Below are 19,643 nucleotides of genomic sequence, written 5' to 3'. Positions count from 1 at the left end.
TCCAGGGGTTTATAGCTGAATCATAAGTGATACTTAAAAAATACATAGGCTCATGTTTCCCAGGAGATTCTGGGTTAACATACTGGCAAGAGGCCCTGGTATTGGTATTTTTTGAAAACTCATAGGTGGTTTCATTGAAAACACCACTGTGGAAAACTTTGGCATTTTATATTCTACTTAACTATTGATATTAGACCCCCAAATTAAGCATTTAAGTTTAGAAATGCCTCTTTGTTATAACTAGAGTTTACACTTATTAACTCTACAACTTGATATAAATGTCTCTTGTATAATGAGAACTTGCTTCGTATTATAGCTACATTTGAAAAAATAGTGCATTTTAGTACTCTTTACCAGAATGAAAGATAATACATGAACATACTTTCGCAGAATCTATTTGCTGTCCTCACTGTGATATTCATATTCCTTAAAGATGCAATTTGCCTCGTACTGTATATGGGAAAATGAATGATATCTCTGCACTACTATTAGAACCTCCAGTAGAGAAGGAACTCTGATGTGCAAAATCTGTTTGTTATGACATTTGACATAGTTGTGTTTGGTGTTTGTTTGTCTAGTTGGTTGACGTTACAAGTGTAGAAATACTTTATTACTTGTTGGCTTGTCTTTTCAAGTATCCAGTTTTCCTCAGTTGCGGAAGGGTGTCTTCTAGATTAGCTTGAATATTTTAGGAAGCTTATTTCAGATCTCTCTCTGTTTTATCTCAGGTGGATGTGGCTTTATGGTTAAGTCCTATGTTCATAATTTCTTTTGGACAATGACTTATCAATACTCTGCTCAGGGTTTTAGAATCTTTATTATGTTATCTCCCTGAATAGAGTCAAATTTTCACTGGCCCCTCTTTGCCAAGACTAAAGCCAAGCCCTCTGTCAATGCATGATTTCCTTCTAAGACTCATGGGCCAGTAACTACAGTCTCACTGTGTTATCTGAGGAAACTGGATTAATAAATCAAAGCATTCTCCCAATAGCATTGTACAGACCACAACAAAGTTATTCCTGACTCATGGTGCATTTTAAGCCTAAATCCAGCCATAATCAGTTACATAAGACTCTTCCAACAATTGTTCTCAAGAAACTTTCCAATGCATAGCCTGACACAGCTTTTACTTCCTCATCATTTGAGGTTTGATCATCACAAACAGAACTTTGAGGAATTACCTATCCTACCTGATACATAGAAGCTAGTAAATCCTTGTTTAACTGAGGAAACCCATTGCTTTAGCTACCATATGAGTGGAACATTATCTATGCTTTAACTATGGTAATTATTTTTGCTTTTAAATAAAAATGTATGGTTGGGATGTTATCGAAAACTTAGATTCAGTTGATAGCATACAATCATTGGATAATGTTAAATTATGATGACTTTTAATTTTATGAATCTGGAATATGGTTATTTTAAAGTACCTTCTCTAAAATACGGATTATAAATATATAGGTGGAAATCAGCCATCTTAAAGCAAGACAGATTGCACTACAGGATCAGTTGCTAAAGCTGCAGTCCGCTGCTCAGTCTGTAAATTCAGGAGCTGGCAGTGTGCCCACAACCACTGCATCATCATCATTCAATTATGGTACCAGCCATCATGCTGCAGCTTTCCACGATGATGACATGGACTTCGGTGATGTAATTTCATCTCAACAAGAAATAAACAGATTGTCAAATGAAATTTCAAGGCTTGAATCTGAAGTTGCACATTGGAGGCATATTGCTCAGGTAGGTAAACTTTTCATGATTTTTAGAAACTGTTAGTGAAAATACGGGTGCTGTGTAGAGATTTCATTATCAGAACTATGGGCTAGGAGGAAATCGAAACTTGTATTCTAATTCTGCCTATAACTTTCTAAGTGATTTTAATCAGGTCATCTTTCTCTCTCAGCCTCAGTTTCCCCTTCTGCACAATATTGGGAAGAAATTTTCAAAATAAAAGTGGAGTTGCTGTGGTTGAACCAGCACCTTTTCCCCTGGAGTTCCTAAGGCTTTGCTGCTGGAAATCAGGGCTCCAAGGCACGAGATTTGAAACTACTTGCTTTAGATATTGTCTGAGGTTTCTGTTTGAATTAATTATATGTAAAATGAGAATCTGATAATTGGTATTATAAATTTTTAAAACTATTTTGTGTTGTTTCTCATGCATTAGAAATCAAATACTTGCTATTTTGGGCTGTAAACTTTCTTGCTTTTTTGTCTTACATATCAGATTTTATATGTACTACTAAGGCTGTCAATAGACATGAGATTCAAAATATACTGGGACAAAAAAAATACACTGGCACATTGTTCATATGGATTTAATTCATGAGTGTATAGAAAAATGAAGTATTTTCTGTCTTTTTGTGAGTGTAATCTAATTATGTAAAGGAGAAATCCTCCCAATTAAAATTATTTCCTGCTTCCCAAGTTACTGGACATTTCTAATATTCAAAGTAAATCTGGAGAGAATGATCTGTCTGTCCATCTTATCTCTAAAAAGTAGTAATTCTTAAACTTTGTGCATGTAAGAATAACCTGGGGAACTTGTAGATTCCCTGTCCTCCCTTAAGAGATTAGGATTTTGTAGCTTATGTTGGGGTGTTGAAAACTGCATTCAAACAAATAAATCATCAGGTGATTCTGATAATTTAGTAAAACATTTTAAGGAACATTGCTTAGGGTAAGATTTCATAAAGAAGAGATGGATTTTTTATATGTTTACTTAAGCATACCTTGAATGCCTACTATATGACAGACCTGTACTGGGATATAAAGGTGAAAAAGGCATAATTGGGACCTTTCAGAGAACTTAATTTTCTAGCAAGTCATAATAAAAGTTAATATTCATATTATACTTTACAAGATGTTTCCATATATACTATCCCAGTATATGTTATATTATCCTTAATAGGTATGTGAGGTATTTATTCTGTTTCATAGAAGAACAAAGTAAAAGTGTAAGTAATATACCCACTGTCACAGTGATTAAGTTGTGATTCAAAACATGTCTTTCTACTCCAACCCTAAGTTCTTTCTATTATACTGTGTTCCTTCTTTAAAAAAAAAAAAAAAAAAAGATTTTTTATTTTATTTTTAGAGAGAGAAGAAGGGGGAGAGAGAGAGAGACATTGATCAGCTGCTTCCTGCACACTCCCTACCAGGGATTGAGCCCTTAACCTGGGTATGTGTCCTGACTAAGAATCGAACTGGCAAACTTTCGGTGCACAGGATGACACCAACCAACTAAGTCCCCGCAGCCAGGGGCTCTGTGTTTACTTTTTTAGCCAGAGAGCAACTTTTGGTTCCTTAACACATTATATAGTAAATGTTAATAGAGGTAAATGAACAAGCTTTGAATAAGAAAAAATCCAAGTTATTTTATTTACTTGTCAAACCAAAGGTTATTCTGTATTGGGGTCTGCTGGATGAAATCCTTTTAAAAGATTTTTATTGTTATTTATTAGCATTCATTTTAGAAATTACCTTTTAGGACACCGATATAACATTGGACAAAGTTCTAAAGAATGAGTAAATAACTAGCTCTGCTCATCTGCCAGAAATTTGCATTGGTTCTGCAAAAATGGAAAGGTCCTTTTGCCTTTGTAGTAAAAAGTTATACAGAGACTTTTTAATATACATTTTGTTAAATAAGGAGAATATTCTGTGGTGTTTTCCTTATTTTATAAAACTGTTGTCTCCCCTATTAGTTAACATACTTGTAAATGGTATTTTTTTACTTACTGTGTTTTACTCACTATTAGACTAGGTTTCTTAAAAGATGCTTGGCATTTTAAAATCAGAATTTGTCTTGGAAATGCCCCATTTTTTAAAAGTATCTTTTAATAAAGTTAGTCTATGACTTTCTTTTTTATAAGAAAATCAATATAATTTTCGAATTCTGTTTTTCTGATCTAGATTTCTAAAGCACAAGGATCAAACAGCTCTGATCAAAGTGAGATTTGCAAACTGCAAAATATAATTAAGGTAAGGCAGATTGTTGGAACAATGGCTATTATACATTTAAAATTTGCTTATGAAAATCATAAGCCTAAGTTAATAAAAGTTGTAAAAGTAACTATACAAATTATGGTCTTTATTTCTTTTTACCATTTTGTATTTTCTTTAGTGTTTATGACAAGTAAGGTATATCTCTCCAAAGTCATTTGTTTTGAACATATATTTATTAGGTAGTTTATATTCTGTGTTTCTGTTTTCTGTTGCATTTCACAAAATGGTCTTTATTGAAATAGAATTCTAAGGTTGCTGAAGTTTCAAGGTTTAGGGTTAAAGGATATTGATAAAATAAAATGCTAATGTTATTCATTACAAATAATTATTTTCTCTTAATGGTAGAATTTTGCTAGTTTGATCAGTTTTGGGTATTATTATTATTACAGTACTAGTGTGGGTGGGTTCCTGAGTCAAACCTGTGTTTGAATCCAGGCTCTACTATTTACAAGCTGTGCTTCTTTGGGAAACTTCTGTTTTGTTATCAGTAAAGTAGATGTCATCATAATACCTCCTTTGTAGAATTGTTTTGAAATGTAAATGTAAAGCTCCTTGCCTAGTGCTGGCACATAAGTACATAGGAATAAAGAATAACTTCACGTGTCTTCTCAGGAAATAGAAGATAATTTATAGATTAGGATTCTTCATTACAAGCAGCAAAAACCATCTCTGGCTAATAAAGCAAAAGAGGATTGATTGATTGGATTGCTTGATTCAAAGGACCCTAGGTAGTTTGTTGACAGGCTTGAAGGAAGAGTTGAGCATTTTGGCCTCAGAAAAGACAGGAATGGGAACAGCATCGAGGATCTAAGTAGTGGGACACAGTGGACAGACTGTTCAAGGTGCAGCTATCATAATGCTTCTGGCTTAAGCAATTTCCCTCTTTGAGGGACTCAGCCCAAGATCTAGTTTCCTAGCGGAGAGAGTGGTGGTCTCAACTTGTGTAGCAAGGCATCTTGTTGACCGTTTGGGAGTCCTAGCAAGACTTAAAGGAAAAACTGAGCAGGAGGATGGAGTAATAGGACAACAGTCACACATTAGCTAGAAGGTTGACACTGATATTAGTGGGATGTCATTAGCAGAAGTTCATGGTCACGGATGCTAAGGAAAAAAGATATTTTTGCTCACTTTGTTTCAGTTTTTTCTTATTGGTATTCCCTCATTAAAAGTAGAAAAACTTTTTAAGGCTCAAGAGAGGAAAGGGTGGGTGTAGTCTCAGAATTGTCTAAATGTTGGGCCTGTGTTTAAATTCTTTTCAGCCTTAGCACTTTTGGAGAATTATTTTTAATAATACAGACTTTTGGGGAAAAATGAAATAGCTTAGATAAGTTCATTGATTATCAAAGTGGTTAACTTTGTTTTTATTTTTTAAGGAACTTAAACAGAACCGAAGTCAGGAAATTGATGATCATCAACATGAAATGTCAGTATTACAGAATGCACATCAACAGAAATTGGCAGAAATAACTCGTCGGCATCGAGAAGAATTAAGTGAATATGAAGAACGAATTGAAGAACTGGAAAATCTGTTACAACAAGGTTATTAATTTCATTAATGTAACATATTAGCCGGCATAATTAAACGACAAGCCTAGCACTGTAAGATCAGGACACTGATGTAAAGTTGGACAAAGTTCTAAAGAATGAGTCAATGACTAGTCCTGCTCTCATCTGCCAGAAATTGGCACTGGCACTCCTATTGTCATGGTTCTGCAAAAGTGGAAAAGCCCTTCGCCTTTGTGGTAAAAATTATAATACGGAGACTCTTTTGCATTGTTTGGTATATTTCACTTTCTTTCAAATTCAGATACATAGACTTTTTAGTATTTGACTCAAATAATATCTTTCCTCAACTATTTTTAAATGCTTTGCTTATTATAGTTATTTAACTTTTTTTAGACTTGATTTCTTTAGAGCATTTTTAGATTTACAACAAAATTGAGAAGGAGGTACAGAGATTTCACATATACTCTCTGCCTCCACCCCTCCCCCCACCACCATGCATATTCTCTACTACCATCAACTTCATTCAGAAGGATGGCACTTTTTTTTTTTTTTTTTTTTTTTTTTACCTAGGATGAAACTACATTGACACATCATAATTGCCCAAAATCCGTAGTTTACTTTAGGGTTCATTCTTGGTGTTGTACATTCTATGGATTTGGACAAATGTATAATGACACGTATCCATCATTATAATGTCATACAGAGTATTTTCACTGCCCTAAAAATCTGCCTATTCATCCTCCTCTTTATCCCCTGCAACTGATCTTTTTATTGCCACCATAGTTTTGTCTATTCTAGAATTGTTATTATAGTTGGAATCATATAGCCTTTTCAGATTGTTTTCTTTCACTTAGTAATATGCTTTTAAGTTTCCTCCATGTTTTTCATGGCTTGATAACTCATTTCTTTTTAGCACTGAAAAATATTCCATGCAGTTTATTAATCTACTCACCTACTGAATGACATTTTGATTGCTTCCAAGTTTGGGCAATTATGAATAAAGGTGCTATAAACATCCTTTTTGGGGTTTTTATGTGGATATAAGTTTTCCGCTCCTTTGGGTAAATACCAAGGAGTATGATTGCTGGATCGTATGACAAGAGTATGCTTGTTTTGTAAGAAATCACTAAACAGTCCTTCAGAGTAGCTGTATCATTCATTTCCACAAGCAATGAATGAGAGTTCCTATTGTTCCACATCCTCACCAGTATTTGTTCGTGTTAGGGTTTTGGATTTTGACTTAATAGGAGTATAGTGTTATATCATTGTTTTAACTTTTCAAGCCTTCCAAATTCTGAAGTTTATAAAATCTTAATTGTATATAGCAAGTTATTTAATTTTGGTGCATTTGTTGTCCTTGACTTTATGTTTATGTTCCAGGTGGCTCAGGAATTGCAGTAACTGATTACCCTAAAATCCATGAGATGCAAAGAACTATTCAAGTTCTACAAACTGAAAAAGTAGAGTCTACAAAAAAAATGCAAGAACTTGAAGACCAAATAAAAGATATAAGTAGAAAATTATCGTCTTCAGAAAAGGACAGAGAAGTTTTGAGGAAGGAACAAGAACGACTAAATGTGGAAAACAGGCAAATAAGTAAAGAATATGAAAGCTTGAAACTGGAATGTAGTAAATTGCAGCCTTATGCTATGAAGCAAAGTGACACTGTGAAGGAAGAGGCAAGCATTCTTCCACAGAGCACATCACTGGAAGAAGAGGTGTTCAGACTTCAGCAGGCACTGTCTGGTATAAAATGTTTGGAACTTATTCCTGATTGGTGCTTCATTGCATACTAGTTGTTTTTAGAGACAACTAGCACTTTGTATAATTGGGTACTTTGTGGAAATGAAATATTTGTGGAAATGACTGGAATTTGAATGGAATTATTTGGTTTAGATTCAGTGTCATAATAGATCACAAATAGGAATTTTCTACTAAAAAGGTTAAGTGTTGGTTAGGTGTCTCTTTTTTTTTTTTTAATATATTTTATTGATTTTTTTTTTTTTACAGAGAGGAAGGGAGAGGAATAGAGAGAAACATCGATGCGAGAGAAACATCGATCAGCTGCCTCCTGCACACCCCCTACTGGGGATGTGCCCGCAACCAAGGTACATACCTTTGACCGGAATCGAATCTGGGGCCCTTCAGTCCGCAGGCCGATGCTCTATCCACTGAGCCAAACCGTTTAGGGCTGGTTAGGTGTCTCTTAACCTCTCTTCCTCATCTTTTAAGTATTTACATGAAACTCATTGATTTAGGAGGCCATGTAGATTTCTGAGAAATGTTTTGTATAGACATTTTTTGGAAGGAGAAATGCACCTATTTCTGTTAATTTGTAAAGAACCAAATATTTCCTATAACTCATTAGGGCTCAGACCCTCCAGTTAGGGAATTCAACCTACCTTCTTCAAAACCTTGTGTTACCTTTTGAAATGATCTTCTGAATCTAAGCAAACCTGAGAATGATAGGAGCCATAGGTCTTCCATAGTTGTCCATACTCAAGGTGATATTTAGTTACCATACCAGTGTTCTGTGTTACAAAAAATAAGTATTAAATGAATTAGGCCAAGCAGCAGTACTCATTCATTCCAGGAAAACATAACAGGAGCTCTTCAGCTGAAAAGATGCATCTTATTTTCCACTGTGTCCTCTTCTCACAATAAACTCTCACTATATGAACTCATTCATTCCTGCTCTGGAGGTTTCTAGCCCTAGTGTGTTCCTTGTGTGTTTGTGAGTGCCCCCCCCCTCCCCCGCCCCTCAAGTCTAAATTTGAATTTAAGTTAGATTCAAAGTAAAATCCCCATGTCCTCTTCCCTCTCTTCTTTGGTAATTGCCAGCATTTATCAGTTTCCCAAAACAGAAAATTTGAACTTATCCCTTAGGAAGTTCTGTAGGTTCTTAGTACTCTAGTATTGTTTCCCAGATGAGCTGTAGGGTTTCTCATAGGTACTTTAGTCCTGGGAGCTGCTAAGGGAAAGCTGTGCAAGTTGGATTCTGGACTTCTTTCTCATCTGACTTCAAAGTAGCTCAGCTCTTTTCAAAATAAATGTACTTAATGTATTGGGTGATCCATATGAGTTTATTTGCTTTAAAAACAAATTTATTGCCCTAGGCCTTCCCCTTTTTTCATTTCCACTGCCACTGAATAACTTCAGCCAATCATAATCATAATTTTTTTTTTTGGCACAGTTAACTTTCTTAGTCTCTGAATGAAGCAGGATAGCATACTGGTTAAGAACATAACAGTTGGAATCCAGCTCCATTCCTAACTAGCTGACCTTGGATAAGTTATTAACATCTCTATGTTTTGTTTTTTTCATCTACATGGTTGCGATAATATTATCTTCTTTATAGTTGTAGTAGTAATGACGATTTTATGACTTACTAGCTGCAAAGTTCTCTTTAGAATAGTGTCTAGCCCACAGTAAGTTTTATGAAAGTGCTAGCTGTTATTATTCTCTGGTCTCCATTATCCCTTCTTCACATAATTTTTTTCTTTTATTTTTATTTATTTATGCTAAACAAAACTTTTATTGAGAGAGAAGAGTACCAAGAGGCTGTCTTCAAGAGGTTCTTGAGCCTCAGACCTCAGGATGTGGGGCCCCAGGCTGGTGATCTACTAGGAAAGGACTAGAATGAGGTTCCATGGCCAGGCTACCATGTGTTTCTCAGATACCATGCTGAGCTGCAGATCCTGGGCCCATGTTTCTAGGTTAAGGCCTGACCCGTGGACTCACAGGCAAGGTCTGCAGTCCCCACAGTTTGGTCTTCAGAGGTGGCCTCATGGGGCAGGTCAGTATATTGGCTGGAAGAGCCTCAGGACAGCTGTGCTGGGTAGCATCGCCGGTTGGTGTCCGTCAGAGAGCACTGCTTGGAGCAGATCCACACGGCAGCAGGCTGGTAATGCTACCAGGTAGATGAGGACATCACTGAGCTCCTCTTGAAGGGCTTCCACTGAAAGCTCTGCGAGCTCCCCCACTTCCCCAGCCAAGGCCGGGAGGAGCTCCTGAGGCTGCTGGACCGGGTCCGTCCCCTTCAGCAGCAAACGGCATGGAGGCAGGACATGCTCTCGAGCACGGGCTCCAGGCTGAAGCTGAAGGGGCCAGCAGCATCGGTGCCCTCTCCCCAGGTCCCCACGCTTCTCCCCACCCACAGTGGACATGGCACCCCCTGCGCTGCAGCCCAGACTGCTCTGCAGAACCCTGCGCCCAGCTTGGACCCTGCCTCAACAGTTTGGTTTTTTGCAGCCAGAATGATTTTTCAGAAATGCAAAGCAGGTTACACTCCTGACTAGTACTTTGTGGCCCCCTGTGCAACTTCTTGATCAGACAAGTAATATCTTAATGATCTGTTCCTTGTCTGCCTCCTCAGTTTCAACTCTTCCTATTCTACCATTCTAAGCATGAGTCCTGTTGAACTTTCTATATGGCTCCTTTCTGTATGGCAATGTTGTCTCTTAGCTCTGTTGCCTTTGCATTTACTGCTTTCTCTGTGTAATGTCTCTTTTCACTCACTCTTCTTTGCATATTAAGATTCAACACAGGTATTGTATTCACTCTGAGGCATAGTGCAGCTGCTTCCCTGGCCCCACGTGCCACCCCACCCCACCCCGTCCTTCTGGATTAGGAGTTTGCCCTCTTTGGCCTAATAGCACCTTGTGCTCTCTGTATCACACTGTACTGTAATCATGTGCTTACTTTTCTTTTTTTTAATATGTTTTATTGATTTTTTTACAGAGGAAGGGAGAGGGGGAGAGAGTTAGAAACATCGATGAGAGAGAAACATCGATCAGCTGCCTCCTGCACACCCCTCCTGGGGATGTGTATCAACCAAGGTACATGCCCTTGTCCGGAATCAAACCTGGGACCCTTCAGTCCGAAGGCCGACACTCTGTCCACTGAGCTAAACCGATTAGGGCATGTGCTTACTTTTCTTCCCCTCTGAATTGTAAGATCCTTGAGAGCAAGCAAAGACTAAATGTTTCCATTTTGTGGTCTAGCAGCTGACATCATAGTAAATGTTCAGTATTTCCTGTATGAACATTGAATGAATTACTTCAGCTAAACTCATGGTATTCTGTATTGTGTTCTAAAACCCCTTCTGTTTATGTATCTATCCGGAATACCAGATTGGTCTTTTTATTAGTAGTCATGTCTAAGTCACTTCAGACAATTGATAGATTGTATATTGTTGTATAAATATACATTTGTGTTTTAAGCCCTCTCCCTCTTGGTCTTAGTCCTTGTACTATTTACTGTTACACACACTAATCAACTCACTTTGAAACAGTTGTTATTGTTTTTATCAAGGCAATAAATATGACTCACTCAGAATACTATTATAATTTTTTTATATTGTTTCATAGAATTGGATTTTAACATAGTTTATAACTGGCATTTATATTATGACTTCTTTGGAATAGTCAAAATAGAAATAAAAGATAACAAACATACATTTTACCCAAGAACTCTGAGGGCTTGCTACTTGTGCTTATTAATATACTTTACTTTAATTGGGTTTCACTTCTGAGTTTAATTTTAGGAGGGAATTATGAAGTTATTTTAAAGAATTCTAATGTCAGATCCATTGTTGTTTTCACAGATGCTGAAAGTGAAATAACAAGACTGAGTCATTTAAACCAGGTAAACTCATTTTAAGAGAGAAAGCTTTTGGCATTGGTTTACCCAGAAAAACCATTACAGTTGCTTATTCTGTGTGTGTTTTTAAATATATTTTTATTGATTTCAAAGAGAAAGGAAGAGGGAGAGGGAGAGAGAGAAGTATCAATGATGAGAGAGAATCATTGATCGGCTGCCTCCTATATACCCCTGAATGGGGATCAAGCCCACAAGCTGGGCATGTGCCCTGACCAGGAATCCAACCATGATCTCCTGGTTCATAGGTTGATGCTCAACCACTGAGCAACACTAGCCAGGCTGTTGGTTGTTTTTTTTTTGTTTTTTATAAATTCATGTGAACTTATCCTAGGAACTTTTATCTTAGGAATTTTATGTTTGCTGATTAATAACAAACTTTTTGCATTATAAATTGGCAATTTTAAAAATTGCATAATTGAAAAGTTACAGTATATCGCTTTGAATATTAATTAGACAAATGTTATATTTGTAGAGACAGTGGAAGCAGATCCTCTACCAAAATGAGAAGTGCATTTTGGTTTCCCTTTATGATATTTAGGGAGTTGTTTCTTTTTCTGATGATTACAGGCTATTTTGTAAATGTATTTGTATGTTTTTTCAAATACAATAAAGACATCTTCTCTGCAAATGTCTGTTAAATGAGTGATGGGCTTTTTAGATGGTCCAGTGCTGCATGCTTGTAATTTTTATGCCACTAAAGAAATGCAGAGTACAAATGCCCAATTGTATAGCTTGCCTGCTTTCTTATAAACTCGAAATTTCCTGTTATCTGAAGATTGTTTTTAACATGTTTACAGGATAATCTCACTGAAGACAATCTGGAACTTAAAATGCGTGTCCAAGTTTTAGAAAAAGAGAATTCATTATTGACTCAAGAAAAGGTGGGTGCAATAAAAATGGGGGCAGAATTAAAATGGTGTGTGTATTATATATCGATCACAGCTAAAGAGCCAGTTTATAATCAAAATGAGTGTTTAGTTCTTGAGAGTGCTGAGGGTACAGCTGATCTCATCGATGCTTGTCAGGTCAGGTTGAAGTACTGGGCAAGGTTCATAGTATGAGCCTGGCAGAGTTTCTGTTTAGAGATAAACCAATAGGCTTACAGATATGAGCAGAAAAGAAAGGTAAAGGTTCTTTGGTTTCAGATGAAGTCCTGACAGCAACATACACAGGTGGGTCGGGAGCCTGGAGTGGCATACTATAGTAACTATACGTACTGCTTATATGCCCCAGAATGTGTCTGGTGTGGTGGACAGGGACTTTTCAGTGGTGACGGGTAAAGAGGGACATTCTCAGTGGTAGAAATAGGGTCTCTTGTGTATATTGGTAGCAAGGATAGAGTAAGATTTTGTAATGTTATGTTGGGTTTTGTTTATATTTTTAATCTTTTAGTGTCTCTTCTTCCAATTGATAGTGTGTGTTGTGTTTTTCCCCTTTTATCATTTAAGGAAGAACTTCACATATCACTTTTAAAATTAAACAATGAATATGAAGAAATTAAAAGTACAACTGTGAGAGACATGGATTTGGATTCAAAATTACATGACTTAAGACTTAATTTGGAGGCAAAGGAACAAGAGCTCAATCAGAGTATTACTGAAAAGGAAGTACTGATAGCTGAGTTAGAAGAACTGGATAAGCAGAACCAAGAAGCTACAAAGGTAATAAGTACCATATTAAAGATAGTGTGGTAGCACATTCTAGCCAGTAGACTGAACACCGGATTAACAAGCAGGGTGATTGGTGTGATTTAATTTTGTGTTTTAATATTTTAGTTCATTGATGCTGTAGTCATAGAGGTTGGCAAACTTTTTCTGTAAAGTGTTAGTAAATATTTTTGGCTCTGCAAGCCATATAGTCTCAGTTGCATCTGCTCAACTCTGTTGTCATAATGTGTAAACAAGTGAGCCTGACTGTTCCAATTAAAACTTTATTTATAAAAACAGGTGGAAGGCCTGATTTGCCCCATTGGCTGCTGGTGTGTTGATTCCTGCACAGTGTTTAAAGTTGAAAATAAACAACATAAATCTTTTACCTTCTTTAGTTTTAAATTCTAATTTCTAAAATGATAAAAATAATTTGCTATAAAATATTAGTAATTTTGTTGGTTTTTTTAAAAAAAAGATTTTTAAGAAGGATTAGAGCCTGGCGGGGTGGCTCAATGGTTGAGCATCGACCTATGAACCAGGAGGTCACAGTTCGATTCCCAATCAGGGCACATGCCAGGGTTGTAGGCTCTATCACCAGTGGGGGGCGTGCAGGAGGCAGCCAATCAGTGATTCTCTCTCATCATTGATGTTTCTGTCTCTCACCCTCTCTCTGAAATCAATAACATATTTTTTTTAAAAAGATTAGAAATAACTGAGAATTATTTTTCTATTGTATATGACATTTTATAAAATTTCCTTTAGGTACTAAAATGAGAATGTTTTAAAGTTAATATGCAAATTAATTTTTTTTGCAGCACATGATTTTGATAAAAGATCAGCTATCAAAACAGCAAAATGAGGGAGATAGCATCATCAATAAACTTAAAATAGATCTAAATGATGAAAAAAAGAGAGTTCATCAACTTAAAGATGATAAAATGAACATTACTAAAGAGTTAGATGTGCAGAAAGAAAAGTTAATTCAAAGTGAACTGGTCCTAAATGACTTGCATTTAACCAAGCAGGAGCTAGAGGATAAAATAGAAGATTTAGTAGATCAACTGAATAAATCACAAAACAATAATTTAAATATCCAGAAGGAGAACTTTGAGCTTAAGGAACATATTAAGCAAAAGGAGGAGGAACTTTCTAGAGTCAGATGTGAATTAACTCAGCCTCTTAATCAAGACTCTAACAGTAATCTTAAGGATGACTTACTTAAAGAAAGAGAAGCTGACATCAGAAACTTAAAGCAAAATCTTTCAGAAGTAGAACAGCTCAATGAAAATTTAAAGAAAGCTTCATTTGATCTCAAAATGGAAAATGAAAAGTTGGTCTTAGCATGTGAAGATTTAAGACATCAGTTGGAAGAATCTATTGCTGGTAACAATCAGGTTTCTCTGGAAAAAAACACAATTTTGGAGACTCTAAAAACGCAAAAAGGACAGTTAGAAGCAGAATTGTGTCGGGCTGAAAAGAGGCTGTTGGAAGAAGCAAACAAGTATGAGCAGACCATTGAAGAACTGTCAAATGCACAGAACTTGAGTGCCTCTACTTTACAGCTGGAACATGAGCGCTTAATTAAGCTCAGTCAAGAGAAAGACTTGGAAATAGCAGAACTCAAAAAGAATATTGAGCAGATAGATATTGATCATACAGAGACTAAGAACATTTTGTCATCTAGTTTAGAAGAGAGGAAGCAATTAACACAACTTATAAATGAGAAAGAAGTTTTTATTGAAAGACTTAAAGAGAGAAGTTCAGAGCTCCAGGAGGAGTTAGATAAATATACTGAAGCCTTAAGAAAAAATGAAATTTTGAAGCAAACCATAGAGGAGAAAGACAGACATCTTGGATCCATGAAAGAAGAAAACAATCACCTAAAAGAAGAACTGGAACGACTCAGGGAACAGCAGAGTCGAGCTGCACCTGTGGCTGAGCCTAAAACCCTTGACTGTATTACAGAACTAGAATCTGAGATATCTCAACTGAATATAATAAAGGGTAATCTTGAAGAGGAAATAAAACAGCACCGAAAGATAATTGAAGATCAAAACCAGAGTAAAATGCAACTACTTCAGTCTTTACAAGAGCATAAGAAGGAAATGGATGAGTTTAAATACCAGCATGAGCAAATGAATGTCACGCACACCCAACTCGTATTAGAGAAAGATGAGGAAATTAAGACTTTGCAAAAAACAATTGAAGAAATCAAAACCCAGTTGCATGAAGAAAGGCAGGGTATTCAAACAGAGAATTCTAATATTTTTCAAGAAACAAAAGTTCAGAGCCTTAACATAGAAAACGGAAGTGAAAAGCATGACTTATCTAAAGCTGAAACTGACAGATTAGTAAAAGGAATAAAGGAACGAGAATTAGAGATTAAACTTCTAAATGAAAAGAATATATCTTTAACTAAACAGATTGATCAGCTGTCCAAGGATGAGGTTGGAAAGCTAACTCGAATTATCGAGCAGAAAGATTTGGAGATTCAGGCTCTCCACGCTAGAATTTCTTCAGTTTCCTACAATCAGGATATTGTTTACCTTCAACAGCAGCTGCAGGCCTTTGCTATGGAAAGAGAACAAGTATTGGCTGTTTTGAATGAGAAGACTAGGGAAAATAGCCAACTTAAAACAGAATATCACAAAATGATGGATATAGTTGCTGCCAAAGAAGCAGCCCTCCTTAAGCTGCAAGATGAAAATAAGAAAATGTCTACTAAATTTGAAGGTGCTGGCCAAGAAATGTTTCGAGAAACTGTTCAGAATTTATCTCGTATCATTCGAGAAAAAGACATTGAAATAGATGCATTAAGTCAGAAATGTCAGACCTTATTGACAGTTTTACAAACATCCAGCACCAGTGATGAGGTTGGAGGTGTTAATAGTAATCAGTTTGAGGAGCTTCTACAGGAGCGTGATAAATTAAAACAACAAGTAAAGAAAATGGAGGAGTGGAAACAGCAGGTGATGACCACAGTACAGAATATGCAACACGAATCAGCCCAGCTTCAGGAAGAACTTCATCAGCTTCAGGCACAAGTGTTGGTTGACAGTGATAATAATTCTAAGTTACAAGTGGACTATACTGGCCTGATCCAAAGCTATGAGCAGAATGAAACCAAACTCAAAATTTTTGGGCACGAATTAGCACAAGTTCAGCATAGCATAGGGCAGCTTTGCAACACCAAAGATCTTCTTTTAGGAAAACTTGATATTATCTCACCTCAGTTCTCTTCTGGATCATCGCTTGCCTCCCAGTCTGCAGAGTCTCTTACAACAGCTAAGTCTGAAACATTAAGTGAAGCTTCTCAGCAGGAGATAGAAGAGCTAAGAAAGTTGCTGCAGGAAAAAGATGCAGCAATTAGAACTCTCCAGGAAAATAATCACAGACTGTCTAATTCAATTGCTGCCACCTCAGAGCTAGAAAAAAAAGAACATGAACAAACGGATTCAGAAATTAAACAGCTGAAGGAGAAACAAGATGTTTTGCAAAAGTCACTTAAAGAGAAAGACCTCTTAATTAAAGCCAAAAGTGATCAATTACTTTCTGTAAATGAAAATTTCACAAACAAGGTGAATGAAAATGAACTTTTAAGGCAGGCAGTAACAAACCTGAAGGAGAGGACATTAAGTTTAGAAATGGACATTTGTAAATTAAAAGAGGAAAATGAAAAAATAGTAGAAAAAACTAGGGAAAAGGAAACAGAATATCAAGCATTACAAGAGACTAATATGAAGTTTTCTATGATGTTGCAAGAAAAAGAGTTTGAGTGCCACTCAATGAAGGAGAAAGCTCTTGCTTTTGAACAACTACTGAAAGAAAAAGAGGTATGTTCTGGATGGGGTATTATATACAGAGGGAAGTTCGGGTGGAGATTTTTTAATGTTACTCCATTGATACTATCTTTGAAGGGGAATATGAATTTGTTCATTTAGAAATACTTATTTCAAGGTGTCGTGTTTCATTCTAAAGAAATATTCTTCAGAGGCATCTGGGAGTTTCTCTCCCAAATTACTAGGTATTTCCAAATATTTTTAAATATTGGGTTAATCTTTTAGAGCCTGTTAAGTAGGAAAGGTTTAGTAATAATATTTTCAGAAAATAGAAATGTGTTACAAGAGTATTTTAATCCAGTGCAGTTTAACCAAATTTTAGGCATATTTTAGTAGCTGCTAGTAATGTTAACATTTCATAGGTTTTTGTATGTAATGAGAAGCTCTACGAAATACATGCTCCTTCTTTGACAATCTGCAATAGGATAATACATTTTACCTTGTGACACAGTAAGCACTCGTGTGTGTGTGTGTGTGTGTGTGTGTGTGTGTGTGTGTGTGTAAAACTGAAGTTTCAGGAATTAGAAATTACCCTTACTATATGTGATGCTGTATTTAAAAAAGTTTGACATGCTTGCATTAAGTTGATTTTTATGAATCAGCCACAACCTAGGCTTTGAAAGATGTTAGCCATGAGTAGTGCTTTTCACATAGTAGGCTCAGTAAATATTCTAAACCCAGCTGTGTCACTGGTGTGACTTTGGGTATGTTTTGACCTTACTGGTTTGTTTATTCAATAATAAAATGGAGGGTTGTAGCAGTTATATATGTAAAGCATCAGTAGCTTTTGATTATATTTAAATTTTTACATGCAGTTGATTTTGATTTTAATAAGAATGTATTGAAGACCTTCTAGTACATCATACTATGATAGATGTTGTGTAGGGCTTTTTGGTAGTGCTTATTACTCTGATTTCTATACTTTCAGTAGAAGTTTGGAAAAGAAGTGGGACTATTCAGCTAGTGCTTCTTGAGCATTTATGTACTGCCAGGCACAAGATACAAAATGATTTAACTTCTTTTGCCAATTAGGTTCTCTCTTAAAATCCTAGATTAAGGTTTGGGAAATGCTTCATGTAGTTTTCACTTTAGTAAGAAAAGTCTTATTTAATATCCCCCTTCTTTGCCATTTGATTAAGTAGGTACACTTAACAGTGTGGAGGTGTTCTCCCTTACATATAACATCTTAGCTTCTTGGGGTGCTGGACTGGAATTGGTATGAAAAAGACTCTTTTGAGAGCAGAAGCTTTCTATTGCTCACTAACCAAAATTGGGTGTAGTGTCTTAGGGCTGATACCTAACTATAAGTAGATCTGTAAGATATGCATATTTAAAACAGGCTGTAAATACCCTTTAATTTTTTTGTGCTTTTTAGAATTGCAGCTATCACCTTAATTTCATGGCCCAATTTTTATTTTTTATTATTTATTTATTTATTTTTTGGTGTGTGTTTTTTTTTTTAATTGATTTCAGAGAGAGGAAAAGAGAGGGAGAGAGAGATAGAAACATCAATAATGAGAGAGAATCATTGATCTGCTGTGTCCTGCACGCCCCTTACTAGGGGGATCAAGCCCACAACCCGGGCTTGTGCCCTGACCGGGAATTCAACCATGACCTCTTGGTTCACAGGTTGACGCTCAATCACCTGCCAGGCTCATGGCCCTATTTTTGTAATGGTTATTTTTTTTCTCCTGCTGTTTTTAATATATTGTATTTGTATGGAATGCAATCAAGCATACCTTTTCCTAACCATTCTAGCAAGCTATAATTCCAGAGTTGCTTTCTTTCATTAAATTGTTGCCAAAATATTCTTTAAAATTAGGTTGTACATATAAAATGACTTCCCTAACCCAGCCGGCATAGTTCAGTGGTTGAGCGTCGACCTATGAACCAGTAGGTCAGGGTTTGATTCCTGGTCAGGGCACATGCCCATGTTGCAGGCTCAATCCCCAGTGTGGGGCCTGCAGGAGGTAGCCGATCAATGTTTCTCTCTCATCATTGATGTTTCTCTCCCTCTCTCCCTCTCTCTTTCTCTCTGAAATGAATAAAAAGATATATATTAAAAATAATAATAATAAATAAAATGACTTCCCTATTTCTCCTCTGCCAGCATCTTGACACTTACTTTCTCCAGCAATAGTTGTGAATGCCTGATGAATGGGGACACACACACACACACACACACACACACACACACACGTTTTTTGAGTGATTTTGGGTTTGTGAACACTGTTTAGGGTAAATTTGAAGAGACTGTGTCTTTTGAGTTCTTTTTGAATATATCTAATAAACTTTTTCTTTAAGAATCATTTTAGATTATTAGAAAAGTTGCAAAGATAGTATAGAGTTCCCATATACCTCACACCCAATTTCCCTTATTTTTAACATCTTACATTACTATGATACACTTGTAACAACAGTGAACTAATATTGATACATTACTATTAACTAAAGTTCACACTTTAGCCGGCTGGAGGGAGTTAATGGGAGAAAAAGGAGACATATGTAATACTTTCAACAATAAAGATTTTAGTAAATAAATAAATTCACACTATATTTGAATTTCCTTAACTTTTAACAAATGCCCTCTCCTGTTTCAGGATGCCATCCAGGGTACCACATGAGCCCCTAGGCTCCTTTAGACTGGCAGTTCCTCAGACTTCCCTTTTTTGATCTTCACATGCTTAACTATATTGTAAAATTAATTAATGAAGAAATGTCTTTCTTAAATGTATTTTTTTTAAAAGCTAAAGTTATTTCTTTCCTAAAGGGCGAGACAGGGGAGTTAAATCAGCTTTTAAATACGGTTAAGTCAATGCAGGAGAAGACGGTTACATTTCAACAGGAGAGAGATCAAGTCATGTTGGCCCTGAAACAGAAACAAATGGAAAACACTGCTGTGCAGAATGAGGTATTCTTTCACTTCACACACACAGTGATTCAAACACCAAGGTTAATAATTATGAAGAAAACTGTCAACATT

General features: G+C 36.1%; 1 protein-coding gene and 1 pseudogene across 3 annotated transcripts in view; one reads left to right on the top strand and one right to left on the bottom strand.

Moving 5' to 3' along the window:
* Positions 1 to 19,643, top strand: part of TRIP11 (thyroid hormone receptor interactor 11) — a 72,010-nt gene that overhangs the window by 17,733 nt on the left and 34,634 nt on the right. For both annotated transcript variants that reach the window (XM_079768114.1, XM_079768113.1), the window contains exons 4-12: positions 1,462 to 1,740; positions 3,913 to 3,981; positions 5,379 to 5,544; positions 6,892 to 7,257; positions 11,117 to 11,157; positions 11,970 to 12,053; positions 12,621 to 12,833; positions 13,637 to 16,654; positions 19,431 to 19,571. In XM_079768114.1, the coding sequence (XP_079624240.1) occupies positions 1,462 to 1,740; positions 3,913 to 3,981; positions 5,379 to 5,544; positions 6,892 to 7,257; positions 11,117 to 11,157; positions 11,970 to 12,053; positions 12,621 to 12,833; positions 13,637 to 16,654; positions 19,431 to 19,571 (4,377 nt within the window). The remainder of the gene's footprint in view (positions 1 to 1,461; positions 1,741 to 3,912; positions 3,982 to 5,378; positions 5,545 to 6,891; positions 7,258 to 11,116; positions 11,158 to 11,969; positions 12,054 to 12,620; positions 12,834 to 13,636; positions 16,655 to 19,430; positions 19,572 to 19,643) is intronic.
* Positions 7,275 to 19,643, bottom strand: part of LOC307097890 (dCTP pyrophosphatase 1-like) — a 447,295-nt pseudogene continuing 434,926 nt past the window's right edge. Inside the window, exon 2 of the transcript XR_013815253.1 lies at positions 7,275 to 10,216. The product of XR_013815253.1 is annotated as a dCTP pyrophosphatase 1-like (transcript). The remainder of the gene's footprint in view (positions 10,217 to 19,643) is intronic.

This window comes from Cnephaeus nilssonii, assembly GCF_951640355.1.
Source record: "Cnephaeus nilssonii genome assembly, chromosome: 4".
NCBI lineage: Eukaryota > Metazoa > Chordata > Mammalia > Chiroptera > Vespertilionidae > Cnephaeus > Cnephaeus nilssonii.
Note: the sequence above shows the minus strand (reverse complement) of the source record. Positions and strands in the feature narration are given on the sequence as shown.